Below are 19,525 nucleotides of genomic sequence, written 5' to 3' on the forward strand. Positions count from 1 at the left end.
CAGAAGTTAGGACGAGGCAGGGAAGGGCATTTCCCTAGAGCCTTTACAGGGAGCATCACCTTGTTAACACCTTGATTTTGGACTTCTAGCCTCCAGAACTGTGAGAAAATAAATTTATGTTGTTTAAAGTCACCCAGTTTATGGTATTTTGCTGTTGCAGCTCCAGGAAATGCGCCACCTCATGGCCTTTGCCTTTACAGTTCCCTCTCCCTAGAATGCTTGTCCCTGAGATGGTAGGATGGCACACTCCTTCTCTTCTTTGAGGCGTCTGCTCACATGAGCCCTTATGGAGATACTTATCACAAATTGCAGCAAGTCCCCTCCCAGCATTTCCTTTCCCTTATCCTGATTTCTTATTCTTCATATCCACCACCTGACATTTCATATATTGATCCATTTATTGTTTGTCTCCCTTCCCTGGAAGAGAAGAATCCTGAAAGGAGGGACTTTTTGTTCAAGGGTGCATCTTCAGTATTTAAGACATGATAAGCACTGAGTAAATATGTCCTGACTGACTGACTGAATGAGTGAATATCAGTGCAAAACGGTTCCTGCCAAATACCTTCCAAAGGGAAGAAGAAAGTACAGTAAAAAGAATACCTTTTGGAGCCAGATGCCTAGTTCAAATCAGTTATTTCATACACCAGCTGTGTGACCCTGTTTAACCTCTCCAAGTGTCAGTTTTCTCATCTTTGTAGGGACAATAGCACTTAGATTACAGGGTTATTTTGAGGATTAATTGAGTGATTTAATCAATAAATGAGGTACAAATCTCTTTCTATAACAACATATGTCTAACAGTTAATGTATATTATATATGTGCCATGCAAGCTGCTAAGCACACACACTCATCTTAGAGGCATTATAGCTTCATGGTTGCATGTATGGCTCCTGGAGTCACTGTGCCTGGTTACACACTTACCAGTTGTGTAGCCTTGAGCAAGCTAGTTAACCTCTCTGTGCCTTAGTTTTCTCATCTGTAAAATAGAGATAATAATAGTACTTACTTCATAGGATTTCTATGAGGATTATTGAGTTACTCCATGTTAGTATTTAGAATAGTGTCTGGCAACTACTGAGTGCTCAGTAGATGTCAACTACAGTTACACGTCGCTTAACGACAGGGATGTGTTCTGAGAAATGTGACGTTGATTTGGTGATTTCATTGTTGTGTGAACATTGTAGAGTGTACTTATACAAACTAGATGTTATAGCCTACTAAACACCTAAACTTTATGATATAGCTTTTAGGCTACAAACCTGTATGGCGTGTTACTGTGCTAAATACTGTAAGCAACTGTAACACAATGGTATTTGTGTATCATAAACATAGAAAAGTACAGTAAAAATATGGCATTATAATCTTATGGGACCACTGTCGTATATGTGTTCCATCATTGGCTTAAACATTGTTGTGTGGTGTACGACTGTACTTGTAGCAGTCAGGGTTCTCCAGGGAGACAGAACCAATAGGGTGTGTATGCGTGTGTGTGTGTGTGTGTGTGTGTGTGTGTGTGTGTGTGTGTGTGTGTACACCCACATAGATGAGCGAGGATTTATTAGAGAAATTGGCTCATGTGATTATGGAGACTGAGAAGTCCCACGATAGGTCATTTGCATGCTGGAGACCCAGGGATGCCAGTAGTATGACTCAGTCCAGGTCCAAAAGCCTCAGAATCAGGGAAGCTGATGGTGTAACTGTCAGCCTGAGCCTCTGGGGGTCCACTGATGCAAGTTCTGGAGGCCAAAGGCTGAAGAATCCAGAGTTCTAATGTTCAAGGGCTGCAGAAGGGTATTCCAGACCGAGGAGAGAGCTAATTGGCCATTCCCCTGCTTTTTTGTTCTATCCAGGCCCCCAGCCTGGGTGAATGGTGCCCACCAACACTGAGGGTGGATCTTCCCCACTCAGTCCACTCCATCCCTTAGTCCAGACAAGTTGGCACCTAAAATTAACTATCATACCACTATTATTTTATTATCATTTAACTTAATCGTCTATGTATTTCTGGGACTGTCCTGGCACATTAGTGCTCTAAAAATACTCATTTCCCTTCTCCCATCCTCTTCTCAGTCCTCCATAAAGTCAGCTTGAGCTGTTCTTTTATCTTTTAGCTGTTCTTTTTTACAAGCTCCTCAGTGAATTGCAGGTTAAACAGTCTCGGCCTGGCTCTCTGAGCAGTCCAGTTTCTTGTTTTTCTTTAGTTCCAATGAGGTTCATGTAAGAACAAGCTCAGCCACGCACAGAAGGTGAGTGATCTGAGCTCAGTTATTTCAGCCCCTCATTACCTGCTTAGATGGATACCACGTCTTGTGACAGCCCCTTCCAGACACAGATACAGGAATTTGTAATGCTAAGCTTTCAATGGCAGAACAATTTTTATGCATATAAGGGCAGCAGGTTTGGGTACACATTTTCTGTCATTTTTTTAAAGAGATGGCAAGAGAAACATGAGTAGAAGAGCTGCAAGTTTTGCCAAGGTAAGTGGCAGCAGTGTCTTTTGGCCCTAAGGATGGGCAAGAAAGAAGATGTTGGTGGATATGGGAGGGTGGCCTGAATGATGGGCAGGTGTAAAAAGTAGGATGCTCTTGGCTGTAAGTAACAGAAAACTGCAACAAAAAGTTGCTTCAACAATAAGGACAGTTGGAACATCCCAAAACAGAAAGTTCTGGAATAGATCCTTCAGAATAGGTTGATACAGTCCTCAGCGATGTCATCAGAGATCCAGGTTCTTCTCTGCTTTGCCATCCTCAGTGTTGGCTCCATCCTCAGGGTATAAGAAAGAAGGTTGTGACAGTTCTAGATGTCACATTCAGGCCCAACAATTTCCAGAAAAGGAAGAGAGATGGTCTCTTCCTGTGATTCTCTGTAAGAGTAGAAACGTATATGAGAAGGTGCCCCTAACCACTCTCCCCTCATGTTTCGTTGCTCATTATTGGGTCACGTGCCCGCTCCTGAAACAACCCACATGGGAATAAGATTGTTCAGCCCATTAGATGGGGGTGGGGGTCCACATTCTCTGAGCACATGGACTAGTGTGGTGGTGTTCAGGGCTGAATTGTACCCCCCACATTCATATGTTGAAGCCCTAACCCCCTGTACCTCAGAATGTGACTGTATTTGGACATGGAGTCTTTAAGAGGTGACTGAGCTGTTAGGGTAGACACTACTCCAATCTGACTGGTGTCCTCATACAAAGAAGAAACTTGGGACATACAGATACCAGGGGCGCACACACAGAGAAGCAAGAGGGTGGCCACCTGCAAACCAAGGAGAAACCAGGCCTCAGAGGAAACCACCCTGCTGGCACCTTGATCTTGAACTTCCAGCCTCCACTGTGTGAAAACAAATTTTTGTTGTTTAAGTCACCTAGTCTGTGGTATTTTGTTACTGCAGCCCTAGCAAACTAATGTATGGGGTAGGTCCTGTTAGGAAGAAGGAAGGGGTATTGAATTGCCTGGCAGGCAGCTAATGTGTCCACTAAAGAAGCAGTGACAGAAGAAGGAAAGAGTAGGAATAAGTGAATGTATCTTAGAGATTAGTTGGAATAAATAAATATAGCCAGAGCAGAAGCTTTGGAGTCAGATAGAGCTGGATTTCAGTCCTGGCTCTATCATTTACTAGCTGTATGGATTTAGGCAAATATATTAACCCCTCCAAAGCTTTAATTTTTCATCTATAAAATGGGGATAATATAACACTGTGGTAGGCAGAATAATGGCCCATGGAATCTCCAAATATGTTACCTTCCATGGCAAAAAAGACTAAATATATTACCTTACATGGCAAAAGTGCCTTACATTGCAAATGTGACTAAAGTTAAGGATCCTGAGACAGAATGACTATCCTGAATTATCCAAGTGGGTCTACTCTAAGCATGTGGGTTCCTTAAAGCAGAGAACCTTTCCCAGCTGTGGTCAGAGAGAGACATGGGGACAGAAGAAGGGTCAGAGAGATTTGATGTTGCTGGATTTGAAGATGGAGGAAGGGGCCATGAGACAAGGAATGTGGGCAGGCTTTAAAAGCTAGAAAAGGCAAGGAGATAGATTCTTCCCGAGAGTCTCCCAAAAGGAACACAGCCCTGCTGATACCTTGATTTTAGCCCAGTGAGACCTGCATTAGACTTCTGACTTACAGAATTTTAAGATGATATATTTGTGTTGTTTTAAGCCACTAAGTTTGTGGTAATTTGTTATGGCAGCCATAGGAAACTAATACAAACACCTACGTCAAAATGGTAATTGAGAGGACTAAATGAAATAATGAACTTAAAGGCTTCAGCATGATGCCTAGCCTATAGTAAGCCTTTAATAAATGCTACTTCAACAAAACCCCCAAGCTCAACAGAGTTGAGGAGGGTGAGAGAGTATGAGAGGTGGTATATGGCACAGGAGGAGTTTGGCTAGCCTCTGACAGCTGCCACCTGCCCCTTGGCTGCCTGCTCTGGACTACAGCACAGTCCCATTTCCTGTCCCCTTTCTTGATGTGCTTTATAGGAGTTCTGTTTCTGTTATCATTCTGCTAAGGAGCATTCAACATTCTCCCATTCCTAAATCCTTGCCTCCAGGGAGGTTTCCTACAAAGCCAAAGGCTGGGGGCAGGGGAGGAGGGCAAGTTGTTGGTAGTCACTAATTTTCCAACTAAATGCTGACACTGCTAGCCCTTCTTGGTGGGTACTACTTCTATGAGTAACATCTCTCCAGTGGCTGCTGGAAAATATTTTTGGAAAGATTCCAGGATGTCTTGGATCAGTTTAGAGAAGATCCAAGCCAAGAAAAGGGGGAAATAGAAAAGAATTGTGGAGATGAGAAAATGAGGAATTTATTCATTCATCAAATGTTTATTGAGCACCTACTATGTGTCAGGCACTATTCTAGGTGTTGGGGCAAAAGAACACACAATGTCCCTATTCTTTTTTTTTTTTTTTTAAAGATGTCCAGTAAGTGGAACTTAACCCTTGACTTGGTGTTGTCAGCACCATGCTCTCCCATGTGAGCTAACCGGACATCCCTATATAGGATCTGAACCCGTGCTCTTGGTGTTGTCAGCACCACACTCTCCCAAGTGAGCCACGGGCCGGCCCCTACAATGTCCCTGTTCTTACAGAACTTACATTCCATTGAGAGACAATAGAGTAGAAGTGAGCAAACACCAAATAAACAAGACAATATTGGATTACGACAAGTACCATAAGGTAATAAACAAGGTTCTATGGTTTGAATGTGTCCCCTTCAAAATTCAGGTGTTGAAATATAATGGCCAGTGTGATGGGATTAAGAGATGGGGTCTTTAAGAGGTGTAATCACTCTTAAAGGAAATTAGAAGCACTAATCTCAATCTTAAGAGAAAATTTAATTTTAAGAGAAATGCTTCTCCCCTCATGAGTGAAATTAGGCCCATACAAAAGAGTTTTTATGCAGCATTTGGCTAGCTAGTTTGCCCTTCTACTTTCTGCCACGTGAAGACAGTGTTCTTCCCTTCCAGAGGATGCAGCAACAAGGCACCACTCTGAAAGCAGAGAGCAGGTCTCACTTCACAGCCAGACCTACTGGTGCCTTGATCTTGGACTTGTCAGCCTCCAGAACTGTGAGAGGATAAATGTCTGTTATTCATAAATTACCCAGTTTGGTGATATTTTGTTATAGCAGCACAAAATGGACTAAGTCACAAAGTGATGAGATAGAAAGTACTTTAAATCATATAAGGAAAGGCCTCTCTGTGAAGGTGACATTTTAGCCAAGATCTCAAGGATGCTGTCAGGTACAGGACAGCATACATCAAGGCCTTAGAGAAGTGGGGGAAGACAGCTTGGTGAGCTGGTACTGCAAGCATGGGGAAGAGAGGCAGAGGCTGGCTGGCTGGCTGGTTATCTCACTCAGTGAAGCATGGTGTTGATAATGCCGAGGTCAAGGGTTCAGATCCCCTTACCGGCCCGCCACACACAAAAAAATGATGAGAGGCAAGCAGGGGCCAGATTGCATCTGGCTGTGCAGGCCCTGGTGAGGACTTCAGGTTTAATACAAATGCAGGAAATCTAATGAATCAACAGGAGAAGATTTTTATTAATTAATCATTTAAAACTATTTTTGAGTGGGGGAGGAAAGTAGAAGGAGAAACCCTATTATTTTCTCCCATGTGCAGATCATTTTTCAGCTGGGCATTTCTTCAACTAACAGTTTCATTCCAATGGTTAACTGAGGGAAACCTGTTGATAGACTCTTCTCAATAAACTAATAATACTTTTGGAATAGTTAATTTGTGTCAGGCTCTGTGCTAAATGCTTTGCATTCATCATTTCCTCTCCATCCAAGAGATAGGCATGTACTATTATTATTTCCATATTACAGATGAGGAAGCAAGAGCTCGAAGAAGTTAAGCGGCCAGCTCTGGACATGCTAGTCAGTTACAGAGCTTCGCCGCTCACCTCCTTCCCTCCTTCCCCCGCTGTTGCCTGCTTGCAGTCTGCTCAAACCTCCTGACCGTCAGTGACTTCCTTAGTCAACAAGGGTGATGGCATTTTCTTAGAACTGCTCACCTCCAGTTTTCCTTTTGGTCTTCTTTTTCTTAAAACTCTGCCTCCTCTGGCATTTATACGCTAGTTCACTTCAAATGCTCTCTGTTCCTTTGGAGCCATCCCCTTTGTCCCCCACAGACTTCTCTTGCTATCGTCTTTTATTGTGTGGCTCTGTTGATGTCTTCCACCATCCCATGAAAGCAGAGCTTTCATTAAAGTTTTCTCCTGACCCAACATTTAGTAAACAAGTATTTAATGTTTAATTAACAATAGCTATTGAGCACCTACCATGTGCAAAGCACTGTGCTAGGCACTGGTGAGAATATGATAAATAGGACAGGGTCTCCGAGGCAACGGAGTAGGCTTCATTTTTGTTCACGTAACTACACAAGAATCTCCAGAGCTTAGCACAGGGCGAGGCATATTGCTGGTGCTAAGTAAATATTTGTTGAATGAGTGATTTAGTTGGGGAGGCAAACTCACACATAATTGGCTCTATTTCAAGGCTGAATGAAGAAAGTGCTGTAATGAAGACACTGGCAAGTGCTGAGAGAAAGCCAAAGGAGTGGGCAAGCAAAGGGAGGTCTTCATGGAGGTGACATCTGCATTGAACCTTCAAATCACCCAAATCCCAGGGATGTTCAAGAACCAGCAAGTGGTATAGTGTGCTCAAGCATGATGCAGGAGGTAGTGGAAGATGGATGAAGTGACATGATCCAAATTGTGTTTTAGGAAACTCACTCTAGTGCCAGTATAAAGAATGGCTTTTGCGGGGAGAGGCTGCAGGTGGGAAGACATGTAAGGTGGCTGCTGCATTATTCAGAAGAGTGGTTTCCAGCCCAAACAAGGCCAATGGCACAGTGAAAACAAGAAGGACAATGGACACAACACTACTGTAGGAGTGCAGCCCATGAGGCTTAGCATTTAACTAGATAAAGGGGTATAAGGAGAAGCAGGAACCAAAAATGGTTTTGAAACTTCTCACCAACTGAGCTCTAACCAACTGAACTAACCAGCCAGCCCTGAAACTTCTCACCTTGGTGACTGTTTGTGGTGGTGATACTTCCCAAGCAGGGAACAGTAGAGAAGTGGCAGACTTGATAGGAACTATGGAAGAAACTAAGCTTTATTTTGACATCTTAAATTGGAGACGCTGGTGGAGTAAACAAATGGAGATATCTAGCAGAAAGCTGACAATAAAAGCTGGATTTCAAGAAATTTGGGGACTTTCAGTGCTGATGGAGGCAACTGACATCATGGGAATGGATGTGATTTACAGGAGAGAATTTTCACTTAAGCAGAAAAAAGGGCTGCTGGCTGCTGGACACCTTTGAACATTTCCATATTTCTGTCCTGTGGGATTCACAAATTCAGTATGTCCAAAATGGAATTAATCATCTTCCCACCAAACCTGTTTCTCTTCTTAACTTCTCTAGCTGTGCAGATGGCACTGACCATTCTCGTAGTCACTCCAGCCACTCTGGCTTGAAACCTCAGTCATCTTTGTCTCTTTTTCTCTCTCTCTCTTTTTTTCTGTCTCGTCCCTTGACTCTTTTCACAATAAGTTTCACCTATAGAAAATTCTGAAAATACACAGAAACATCAGGTAGGAGATATAATCATTCATACTGGAACTATTTTGGATGTAGTATAGTGTATTAGTTTGGTAATACTCCTATGCAAGTATCTATTTAATTTCCTTTATATATGAATCATACTCTACATTTTTAGGGTAACCTTTTTACTGAACAGTTATGTAGAAATGTACACAATCATAAATCTATGACTTTTCATGTCATTAAATATTCTTTTAGAACATCAATTTAACAAGGCTGCAAAGTATTCCATCCATAGATGTACCATAATTTAGTTAACTAACCCCTGTTGAAAGATTCCTGACTTTTAATCTCCTTATCCCTCTCAGCAATACTGCAGAAATAAATTTACCTGCATTTAAAATTTTTGTGCCCACTTCCAACTATTCTTTAGAATAAAATTCTTACCGGCAGAATTTCTGGGTCAAAAGGCATGTGCATTTAAAAAAAATAAACCGTTTCTTTTAAAACAGTTTTAGGTTTAGGGAAAAATTATGAAAATACTATAGTTTCTATACAACCTCCACCCAATTTCCCCTATTATTAATGTCTTACATTAATATAGCACACTTGTCATGATTAACCAATATTGGTACATTGTTATTAACTAAAATCCATACTTTATCCAGATTTCTTTAGTTTTTATCTAATGTCCTTTTTATATTCTGGTATCCCACCCAGGATACCACATTATATTTAGTTGTCATGTCTCCTTAGGCTTTTCTTGGCTGTGATAGTTTCTTACATTTTCCTCATCTTTGATGACTTCAATTTTTGGTCAGGTATTCTGTTGAATGTTCCTCAGATGGGGTTTGTCTGATTTTTTTTTCTTTTCTTATGATTAGACTAGAGTTATGGGTTTTGGGAGGAAAGTACCATACAGTGCCATTCTTGTCATATATGAAGTCCATATACTGTCATCATGATTGATCGCTTTTGATGTTAACCTTGATCACCCAGCTGTGGTAGTGTTTGTCAGGTGTCTTCACTGAAAGTTACTAATTTTTCCCCCTTTCCATACTGTATTCTTTGGAAGGAAGTCACTACACTCAGCCCACACTTAAGGAATTGGGAGTTAGGCTCCACGGTGGAGTATCTACATAAATTATTTGGGATTCTCCTGTAGATTTGTCTCTTCTTCACCATTTATTAACTTAATCACTGATTTACATCAGTATGGGCTTATGATATTTCCTTTATACTTTGAGTTATAATTCAATACTACTTTACTTGTTTTATTGCTCAAGGCATGTGTTTTTTTAATGTTCTGAGTAACTCTATGTAAAATCAGCCCCTCCCAAAGGTTGTGCCAACTCTCATAGTTAAGAATGAGATCCATTTCTTCTCAACTTCACACACTCCTCAGCCTAACGCCCCGAAAAAAGATGAGCATTCGGGTGTCTTCCCTCACGATCACCTCAGTCCCGGCAGTACCCCTCTGCCTGCCTCTAGCCCCACCTCGGGTTTCCCCGCGGCCCCGCCCACCGTAGGCGGACGTGGGCGGGGCCGAGGGCGGAAGCGCTGGGGCGGGGCGGGCCCTCCAGCGCGGTCAGCCCTTCCCACTCTACCACCGTCCCACCCCTCCGGCCCAGACCGGAAATGAGGTCAGAGAGGGAAGGCCCCGGCGGGGGGACTCGGCCCAAAAAGCGGCGGGCGTTGGAGGTGGCAGCGGCAGCCGGTGAGGGGAGGAGTGGGTTGACAAGGTTGGGGTCCACGGGCCAGCGCCAGAGGGGATCGGAGCTCCGGACCGTGGCTGAGCTGCTGAGGGCGCCATGGAGCCGCGGCGGCCGGCGGGAGGGGCGAGGGTGGCGAGGCCTTGCTTTTCGGGGCCTATCGCTCCCATCCCTGGGGGTGAGGGTCTGGCCGTCCCCGGGGCGATAGTCCTCTCTTCTCTCTACTTTCTGTTTCTCTTGGGCTTGCGACAGCGGGAGGGCCTAGTGTCCAAAGCCGTGGTCGCCCTAACCCTCGGGGACGGGCGGGGGCGTGATGGAGAATCCTTCGAAACACCGTTTTTCTCACAGATGTGGCCTTGTTGTGACCCTGATCACGGAGGGAGCTCAGTCGTCAGGACTGGCTTTTTGGCAGTTTCTTCCCTAAAAGGGCTGAACCCCTGCTCCTGGGGAGCCCAAATGAGAAGGTGCCTCCTGCCTCCCCCACCCCCTACCCCGTCCCCCATCCTTCGACCCTGCGCCTGCTTCTCTTCTGCTTCACTGTCCACCAGCTTCACGTTCCTTCCTGTGCGTGACTCAGACAGCCTTACCTCTCCCCGGGTGCGTGCCTGGACCCGCGGGTCCTCTCGGAGAGCACAGCCGAGACTGGAGGTGTGGGAGTCCCAGGGTTCTTCTGTCACCTACTGTTCGAATTGCAGGCTTTGAGGCAGAAAAGAATTCTGCGCAGGCATTTGACTACAGATTGTTTGATGACTTCGTTCTACATTAAAGTTTGTGCAGTTCTGCCCGAGTTTTTAAAGCAGTACTTTATTAGGGAAGTAGATTTAGACATGCTGTTCCCACTTGTTTATCTATTTTGGTCTTAGGGACAGTTGTTTTCCAAACCCCACTGATGACGTTTTAAACCACTTTTACTGCTTAAAGGGACTTGGTGTTTTTATGTGTGTGCCTTTTGACACTTTGAGAAGTTTTGTTTGGTAGTTTGGGAAGTAGGTGTCCGGAATGCTCCCACAGATGTGGCAAATAAGCCAGAAGACTGTTTTCCTGCCTTTGAATTTGTTGGCGTAGGGACAGCATGAAAATAGGTTTTAGAAATTCCTTTACAAAATGAAAATTGCATAAAAGGAAATATGGCCTAAGAGTGGTGCCACACAGTTTTAAGCTCTAATTATGGTCTTGAAATACTTTGGGCTTAACAAGGGCTAGGGAAGAAGTGCTAATTTAATATGTATTGTGTTGTATAAATTATATTGCAAATTTCCCTTTAAAAGGGAATTTTGAAAATCGCTGCTACTACTCTCATCCCTTGGAGGTTTTGCCTCTGAAGTGACCCCTGGAGTGTGATTTGACGAGAATCAGTTGGAAAATAGGAAATTTTGGAAAGCAGTTATGTAGAAATCTTTGAGACTCCACCCTATCCCTGTCATTTCAGCCTTTGATATATCCTATTTTTCTGTGGTTGTGTGGCACTAAAGCATATAATTAGGGTGATCATTTTCTAAAGGATAGGAGAGGAGCTTAAAAATTGCTATTTAAAAATATTTGTCATACTCTATAAGGTTCTATACCTAGTAGCTTCCAGGTAGTACTTGGTACCAGAATGGGTGCAAACTTAGTTTTTTTTCCATTTTTCCATTCTGAGTACAAACCTGAGTCACTACAAATTCTTGATTACTAAAACAGCAAACTGTCTTTTTTAACATATGCCATTAAGTTGTCTTTCTGTTCCCTGCCATGTGCATTGTCAGTAGTGACCCCAGACCACTGAACAGTCCTTTATTCATCTTCAGCACCATGATGATGAACCTGTGTTTCTTCGACTCTTCTGTGGTTTTAAGGTTGTGTATTTTTCTGCTGATGAGACATTCTCTAATCTTTTTGGATCTCATCGTTAGGTAATTCAGTGACAAATTTAACTGGGGAAAAGGGAGAAAGATCTATTTCCCTGAGTTTGCTTGATTTTGCTCATATCCCAGTTGTCATCTGGAGAATGTTTGAGTTTTTGTACTTAAGAAATGTTGACTTCAGGCGTTTAACAAGTGCCAAATACCTATTTTTAGCGGCTTAATTGGGCATAGATGGTAGGAACAGAGCCAGATGAAAGGTGACTTTATTTTCTATAGACAGGCAGGACTCTGGATTGCCATGAACAATTTTATAAAATTATTCTGAAACAACAGATCCTATTCAGGCTTTCTTTTTTTTTCGAACTTCCTTTTGGCAGATGTGGCCTCATGGATGAGCTGGTACATGACTTAGCCTCAGCCTTGGAGCAGACATCTGAGCAGAATAAGCTTGGTGAGCTGTGGGAGGAGATGGCCCTGAGCCCTCGGCAGCAGAGGCGGCAGCTTCGGAAACGCCGAGGCCGGAAGCGTCGTTCAGACTTTACTCACCTGGCAGAGCATACCTGCTGCTATAGCGAGGCCTCTGAGTCAAGTCTGGATGAGGCCATTAAGGACTGTCGAGAAGTGGCCCCAGTCACCAATTTTAGTGACTCAGATGACACAATGGTAGCCAAACGGCACCCAGCTCTCAATGCCATTGTTAAGAGTAAGCAACATTCTTGGCATGAATCTGACTCCTTTACTGAAAATGCACCTTGTCGACCACTCAGGCGCCGGCGGAAGGTAAAGCGAGTGACATCAGAGGTGGCTGCCAGCCTTCAGCAGAAGCTGAAGGTGTCAGATTGGAGCTATGAGAGAGGCTGCAGGTTCAAGTCTGCTAAGAAGCAACGTCTGTCCCGCTGGAAGGAGAATACTCCCTGGACCTCATCAGGCCACGGGTTGTGTGAATCAGCAGAAAATAGGACTTTCCTAAGCAAAACGGGGAGGAAAGAAAGGATGGAGTGTGAAGCAGATGAACAAAAACAGGGCTCTGATGAGAACATGTCAGAATGGTGAGATCTCCCTTACTAAGTCAAAGATTTTCCTGGTTAATTTTACCCAAAGTGCAAAATCCACAGTCTTGATGAGTTATACTTTCTTTCAAACCAGCCACACTAGTCTTGACTTTGTAGCCTTCCTTTACTCAATTAGTAGTTTATCTCTAACTTTTAAAAGTACCATTCATGAATCTATTTCCCTGTGTCAGAAAGGCTATATGTAATAGAAGCACATTTGTTTCTAAAAGTTGTTTAAACTTTGTACCTCAAATGCATAACCAAGAATTTTATTTTAAAAAGCAATTTGCAGTTGTTTCTGCCATCTAGTTTATACATAGATACTGGTCTTTAGAACCAGGGTCTCAGCAGAGGCTGGTGTATATGAGTACAGTTGGCTTTCTGTATCTGTACTATGCCATTTTATATAAGGAACTTGAGCATCCACAGATTTTGGTATCTGCAGGGGGTCCTGGAACTAATCTTCCACCCTTACGGAGGGTCTGCTGTATATGTGTGTGTGAGAAAATGCAGGTGCCAGGTATATGGAGTTTGTAAATGTTCCTGTAAGCTGCCTTTCCCCATTAAGAATCATAGCTTTAGATACTTTTGGGATATAATTCTGTTACAATTTGACTATACTGACTTTATTTTTTATGGCTGACATTCAAGTTGTCTGAACACATGGTGGGCTTTGAAAATAACAGTACTGAGTCCCATTATCTTATACTAAATATGATCAAGCCAGAAAAATTTGTCTGTAATGAGTGCATGTGTATTATCAGTGTAGTTTTCAGTAACTTTTTATTTTTTACATCGCAGATAGTCCTAGGAACATTGATACCCCCAGCTCGATACTTAATCTGTGGTATCTGTTTCCTAATGAGGATGCCATTGGTGTTGTGGATGGGACAAATTCTTTGTGGTGCATTGCCGGATGTTTAACATCTCTACATTGTTCACACTCCTTTTCACTGTATCAAACCAAATGCTGCCACTGGTGCTCCCTAGTGAACTGAGTACTCCTGGTTGAGAACCATTGTATTCTATTATTGTTAATATTAATTAGCATTTATTAAGCACTAACTGTGTGCCAGGCACTGTACTATACTTAACATATATTCTTATTTAATGTTCATGACTCCACTGTGTGGTAGTTACCACTATTGGTATTTTATAGAAGAGGAAAGTAAGGTTAATAGAGTTTAGATAATTTGCCTAAGGTCACTCAGTGCCAAAACTGGGAATCAAACCTGATTCCAAAGCTCATTCTTAACCACCATGTTTTGCTGCCATTTGAGCTTGTCTTTTCCATGACCCTTTTCTGTCTCAACTTAACTTTTACAACGGTAGAACATATGACCTTTCTTAGGACTTTGCTTCTTCTGAAGTTTGTCTTAAAAGCAAAGACATAAATCTTAGGAACTCTGAGGTGAGGCTGTGTCAGTAACGGGAGAAACTGTTTAGGTCTGTACGCCTGTATCTTTCAGGGATGGTTTTTAATCTAGCTTTTCAACTTTTTCTTACTAACTTTGTATTTGCCAGTCTGCTCAGTTATATTGAGGTAGACTCATAATTTGGCTTTCCTAATTTTCCTCTAACGCCTAGTTCTTTCTAAAGCCTTTTTACCCAATTTATATGCTTTTGGATTATAAAGGTATTTTTTCCTCATCATGCTATTTTTAATCAAATAAGAAATGCTTAGTCAACTTGAAGCCTTTCAAAACATTGAAAACCTCTATTGAGTCATTCAAGTTTGTTTTAATATTGAGCACACATAGTAAACAATAATTTTCTTACTGTTAAGAATAGTGATTTTAAAAATACCTTTTTGGAATGATAGCTTGTGTATGCTTCTTCCCCAGCATTGCTTGTTAAACTATGACGTAATTGTGTGTGAGAGAGACTATTAACACTCTCTCCTCTAAAGTAGCTCAAGTGTGGCTCTAAATGCAGAGCCTATAATCTAGCATTGAGGTGCTTCAGTCTTCCTGCTCCTTCTTACCCCAGACACATCTATTGCACATTATAATCAGGCTGTAATCATATATATTCTAATTATCTAACAGTCTGAATAAATTGAGGTAGAGAGCAGTTCTTATTAAATTCTTACTCTTTTCAAATTGAGAACTTGTTCCCCATTTGGGACTTCAATCCCTTGTCTGTGACTTCAGAGTTCTTTCAGTAATGCCAAAGTCCTTGTAGCTATGAAGGAATAATGGGTGGAGTAATAGCATACCTGGAATGAGAAAAATTATTCTTCAAGATTTTCTAATTATGTAGGCATCCTAAATTCTCCTTGACTTGTCCTGAATCAACTGTAATTATAAACAGAAGTGTTTGTTATTTTTTTCCCCCTAAATCCACTTAATGGGGAAAGAGGGTGATTCTTATTATTTGACTGCATATTATGTTTGCCTCTCCTTAACAGTAAAGCGGGACTAAAATCTTTTGATTTTCAAGCTGCTCCCGATTATCAAGCACACCTTATAAACAGGGCTCACATTATAATGTAAGTAGATAGTAGTTTATGATTTGGGTATTATACTGTCCTGGTGAGTTTTTTCTGTCAAAAATTTTCTACTTTTTTTTTCTTCCTTTAAAAGAAATACTTCCAAGAATCCTCTTAGTTACTCTTTCATAAATCTGCTTAGATGTGCCACAGTTGATTCACGTACAGATCAGAGTGCAGAGCTTTACCTTTTATCAGCGGTGTTGAGGGTTGTCAGAGTAATGATCCACCTTGTAAAATTATTAAGATGAAGGTGATCATTAAGCTTAGCTTAGCCTAGTCAATGGATAGAATTTTTAAAAAGGCATATATTAGGGGGGTTAGATTTGAAAATGTATGTCTCAATCAGCTTTGTTTCTAATTTCCTTAAATTCATTCTTTGCTGACTAAACATGGAGTAGTTTTAAGCTTCAGCAGTATTTCTTTTTGCTTTTCTGTTTCTTTTCCTTCAGTTCTTCACCTATCAATCCCTCATGAGTCCTGAGGAGCTCTAAGTAGTTACGGTGTAATAGTTTTTTTTTATGCCTGCATAAAGATCAAATTATTATTTTAATATTTTTGTATTTATGTGTGTTTATGAATATTCTAAAATGGAACTACTCTTATAAAATTACTTTCTACTGATCTTTATTGAAATTGTCTGTATAGCAGCTATTAATTCGGTGACCATTGCCTAATTTTGCTCTGTTCTTCACTAACACATTATTTGTTTGTTCCCCTTGAATATAGTTCAGCTTCTTTTTCTTTCATAAGTGAATTGGTTGGGTGATGGCCCGAAGTCACATTCAGGAGCCTTCCTAAGATGATGTATTAGAGGCCGATCTCACAGGAAAGAAAATATTCCCTTCTCTTGGAAGGCAAGTGACAGAGATAGAGTGCTAAACCTCCCCCCTCCTTCTTCAGCCCAAGCTGACCTTCTGCGGCCCCTTGGTGCCTCTTGTTTTCTTATTTTTATAGAAAATCAATATCACTTCTGACACAAACAATAGCTCAGAAGCAAGAATAAATGGGAGAAAGCTGAGATCTCTGTCCATCACCTCTCACTTTAACTCCCCCAAACTCTTTAATTATGAGTGTGCTTTGCTCCAGGTGTTTGTGACAGTGAAATTGCTAAATGAGGACCATTTTAACCAAAGATTAGGTGATCAATAACACTCTATAGCAGTAGCTTGTTGGATCAATAGCATTCATTATTTCATGGTTAAGGTAAGTAGCCTCCTTTGCAAGTGGAGGTCATTAATCAGGGGTTACTGGAGCTGTGGAAAAGAATATATGTGGTGGGTTGGGGATATTCTGTTTTCTATTCTGCAAACAGGGATACTGACCAAAAGTATATTTACCATTGTTGTAGTTGGAAGTCTTACATTTGAGAATATTGCATAGTGTGCTTATATAGATTTATTTAATGTTCTGCTAGTATGTCCTTAGGAACAACTGAAAATGACAACTTTGGAGGTGAATATGATACTATTGCATTTGAAGGACTATCTCTTGAAAGAATCTACCTCTTGAAAGAAATGTCAGGATTATTCTGTGTGGCTCCAGAGGAAGGAACTCCAGGACTCAGGGATAGAAAGTATGAAGAATTAAATGTTGCCTCAGTGTTAAAACATAACATTCTAAATATTAGAACTCTTTAAAAATGAAGTGAATTGTTTTGCCAAGTAGTAAGTTCTAGATTACTGGAGGGATTTAAGCAAGGGCCTGATGACTGCTTATTGAGTTACTTTAGAGTTGAGAAAGTTGAACTGAAAGACTTCTAATATCCCTTGAAACTCTGAGATTCTATGATTCTTTTGAGTCACAGCCTACCTCCCACCATTGTAACTTCTTGTTTTAAAAGGCATCTGATTCTCAACTGCCTACTCAATACTTAGAAAAACATAAAACATTGCCAACTCACATCACCGGAAACTAGGGCTTTCAGCTGGCTTATTGCCAAGATTTCCTTAAACTACAAGGCTGATAGAACTGCACTGGAGAATACAAATTGGCATTCTATGGTGGCAGTGCTGAGCCTGCCCTGAAGGTAAATAGCAGACCCTGCATCTTTTCTCTACAGTCAGCCCTTGGTTCAGGATGCAAGGTCTGTTTCAGTCAGAAAATTGGGCAGTTGCAGTTTGAGGCAGAGTGTTTTTCCATCCTTAACTTCCTAATCAGTGTCTTTCAGTTTCTATTTAGAGGCTATAACTTCCAGAATACACTTGGATAGAGAAGCTTAGTGTTTTCTATGTGTGTATTTGTGTTTGGGGATAGAAGGTAGTCACAGGATTGAGTCCTGGGAAGTATAATCTCCAAGAATAAAGGGTTTTTTTGTTTGTTTTTTTTGAAGCCCCAGCAGTTTTTTTTTTTTTTTTTTTTGAATTTTAATTTATCAGTATACAATGTAGTTGATTTTTGTGTCCCTTTACCAATTCCTCCTTTTCCTCCCTCCCTCTACACTCTCCCCCACATCAACATCATATCTGTTCACTTTTCTTAACAAGTTCCAAGAGTAAAGTTTACTGTTGGCATGGGCAGAGAAGCAGAAGGCCCTCTTCATAGTGCATTCTGGAGATTGTAGTGTTTTATATACCTCCATTTGCAAACTCCTAGAATGGGGTTAGAATCAGGCAGTGAGGGTTAAACCTTTTATGCAGTCCAGCATAGCTGTGTAGATAAAAGCCTACTAGTAGCACTGGAAATTAGGCTAGGGGCTCTGCTTCTTCTCAGTTGTAGGTCTGAGAAGAGCATGCTACCATATCCAGGGAGTAGAGTATGGGACCAACGGTAATCTATGCACCCTCTCTATTGGCAAATACCAACAAGAGGCCTTTGAACAAACTCTGCAGAATAAGGGAATGGGAACATTATTCTGAAAGTTCAGAGGAGAAGAGCAAGTCTTTGAAGATGATTGCCAGAGGGAACCAGAAGAACATTTTAGAAAATCTTCATCAGGGTACAAGAAGATATAATTATTTTGAAATAGGAGCAGTAAGTCATAGGAGAGAAAGATAGCTATTTGAAAACCCAATAGTTTGTGAGGAAAAATGATAGGGAAATTTAAAATGTAATTACAATATTAATATGAAGGACAGTTTACTCTGCAGAAAATTGAGTTGATGATGTAGAAAACTTTGGAAGCCTGCCCGAAATGCAGAGAGAGGAAATAAAAAATGAGAGAGAAAATCATATCTGGCAGACAGCAAATAGAGGCCCAGTCTGTGAGTGTGTAAATATTCTCAAGGAAGAAATCAAAGCATTGGGAAAGAATAACTTAAAAGATACAGCTTAAGATAAAAAGTGTTTCTGAGTTGAAAAAATTAAGGCTAAAGATTAAAAGGGAAAACTAATGAAAAGAGACCTTTAGTTAGTCATATCCTGGCAATATTTTTGCATTCTGCATTGATGATGGAGGTGGAGCAGGTATAAAGGAAAATCTTAAAAGGAATGTAAATATAATTGGCATTCATTCCCCTAAATGTGAGGGGTTACATTTGCCTATAGAGTTTTGAGGGGGAAAATGTTGCTCTCCACCCTTCATTTTTATATACAGTAAAGATATATTTCATGTGGAAAGGCAGCAGATAGACATTCTCAGATATGCAGGTCTCAGAATATACGCTCTTTAAAAATTTACTCTTAAAAGACATTTAATTTACCTGAAGATGAATCACTATTAATTCTAAGAAAAAGTAAGTCTTTAAAGGATGGGTGGACTTCTCTGAGGCATAGCCCCAGGTCAATAGCAGAGTCTTCAGGAAGATCATTATTTCTGCAAAGTATACCTTATTGTACCAGTCACATTAATGAACCTGTAAAACTCTAGATTTTGCTGCCTTCTCTCATGGCACCATCTGAATGAAACTGAAAAACAGACTCCTTCATTATACATTCTCCTAACTTACAGGAATAATTTTGGAATCGATATGAGATATTTCTCCAAATAACCTCTCCCTCAGTCATATTTACTACCAGATTGGGAAATCTGATTGCATATGGTTGTAAATGTACCACCTCTACCAGGAAAAAGATTAGGAAAAAATAGTAAAACCAAAAATGATTTTGGGCAGTGGGTCTAGGAGTGACATTTGTTTTTTCTGTTTTTCTGAATTCTAAAACAATTTAAAATTTTTCTTAAATGCATTATTATTTCATGTAGAAATTAAAATTAAAACCCCTTAGTTTTTAGAATTGTGATGTAAGCCGTAAACTTTATCTTACTTGTTTACTTTAAAATATATATTAATTAAATGTTAAAAGACATTTCTTATTAAACAACTTGATTAATAAGACCTAAAATGGGGGAGAAACAAACTCAGGTGATAACTCATTAATACCAACTTTTGATTATAAGTGATAAACTAATTCTGTACCTT

The 19,525-nt window shown here is 40.9% G+C and overlaps 1 protein-coding gene and 1 long non-coding RNA gene across 4 annotated transcripts in view; one reads left to right on the forward strand and one right to left on the reverse strand.

The window, feature by feature from the left end:
- Window positions 1–1,949: 1,949 nt before the first annotated feature.
- LOC134373928 (uncharacterized) lies at window positions 1,950–10,611 on the reverse strand. Its single transcript, XR_010023003.1, has 3 exons — window positions 10,368–10,611; window positions 7,549–8,095; window positions 1,950–2,864 (listed from the first exon to the last, which is right to left on the reverse strand). It is a non-coding gene; the product is annotated as an uncharacterized LOC134373928 (long non-coding RNA).
- GPATCH2L (G-patch domain containing 2 like) overlaps window positions 9,693–19,525 on the forward strand; it is a 51,100-nt gene continuing 41,267 nt past the window's right edge. For 2 of the 3 annotated variants that reach the window (XM_063091988.1, XM_063091986.1), the window contains exons 1-2: window positions 9,693–9,785; window positions 12,002–12,673. In XM_063091988.1, coding sequence (XP_062948058.1) covers window positions 12,012–12,673 — 662 coding nt within the window. In that variant the 5' untranslated portion in view covers window positions 9,693–9,785; window positions 12,002–12,011. The other variant, XM_063091987.1, reaches the window with a different exon arrangement.

The sequence above is a fragment of the Cynocephalus volans genome, chromosome 3 (assembly GCF_027409185.1).
Source record: "Cynocephalus volans isolate mCynVol1 chromosome 3, mCynVol1.pri, whole genome shotgun sequence".
NCBI lineage: Eukaryota > Metazoa > Chordata > Mammalia > Dermoptera > Cynocephalidae > Cynocephalus > Cynocephalus volans.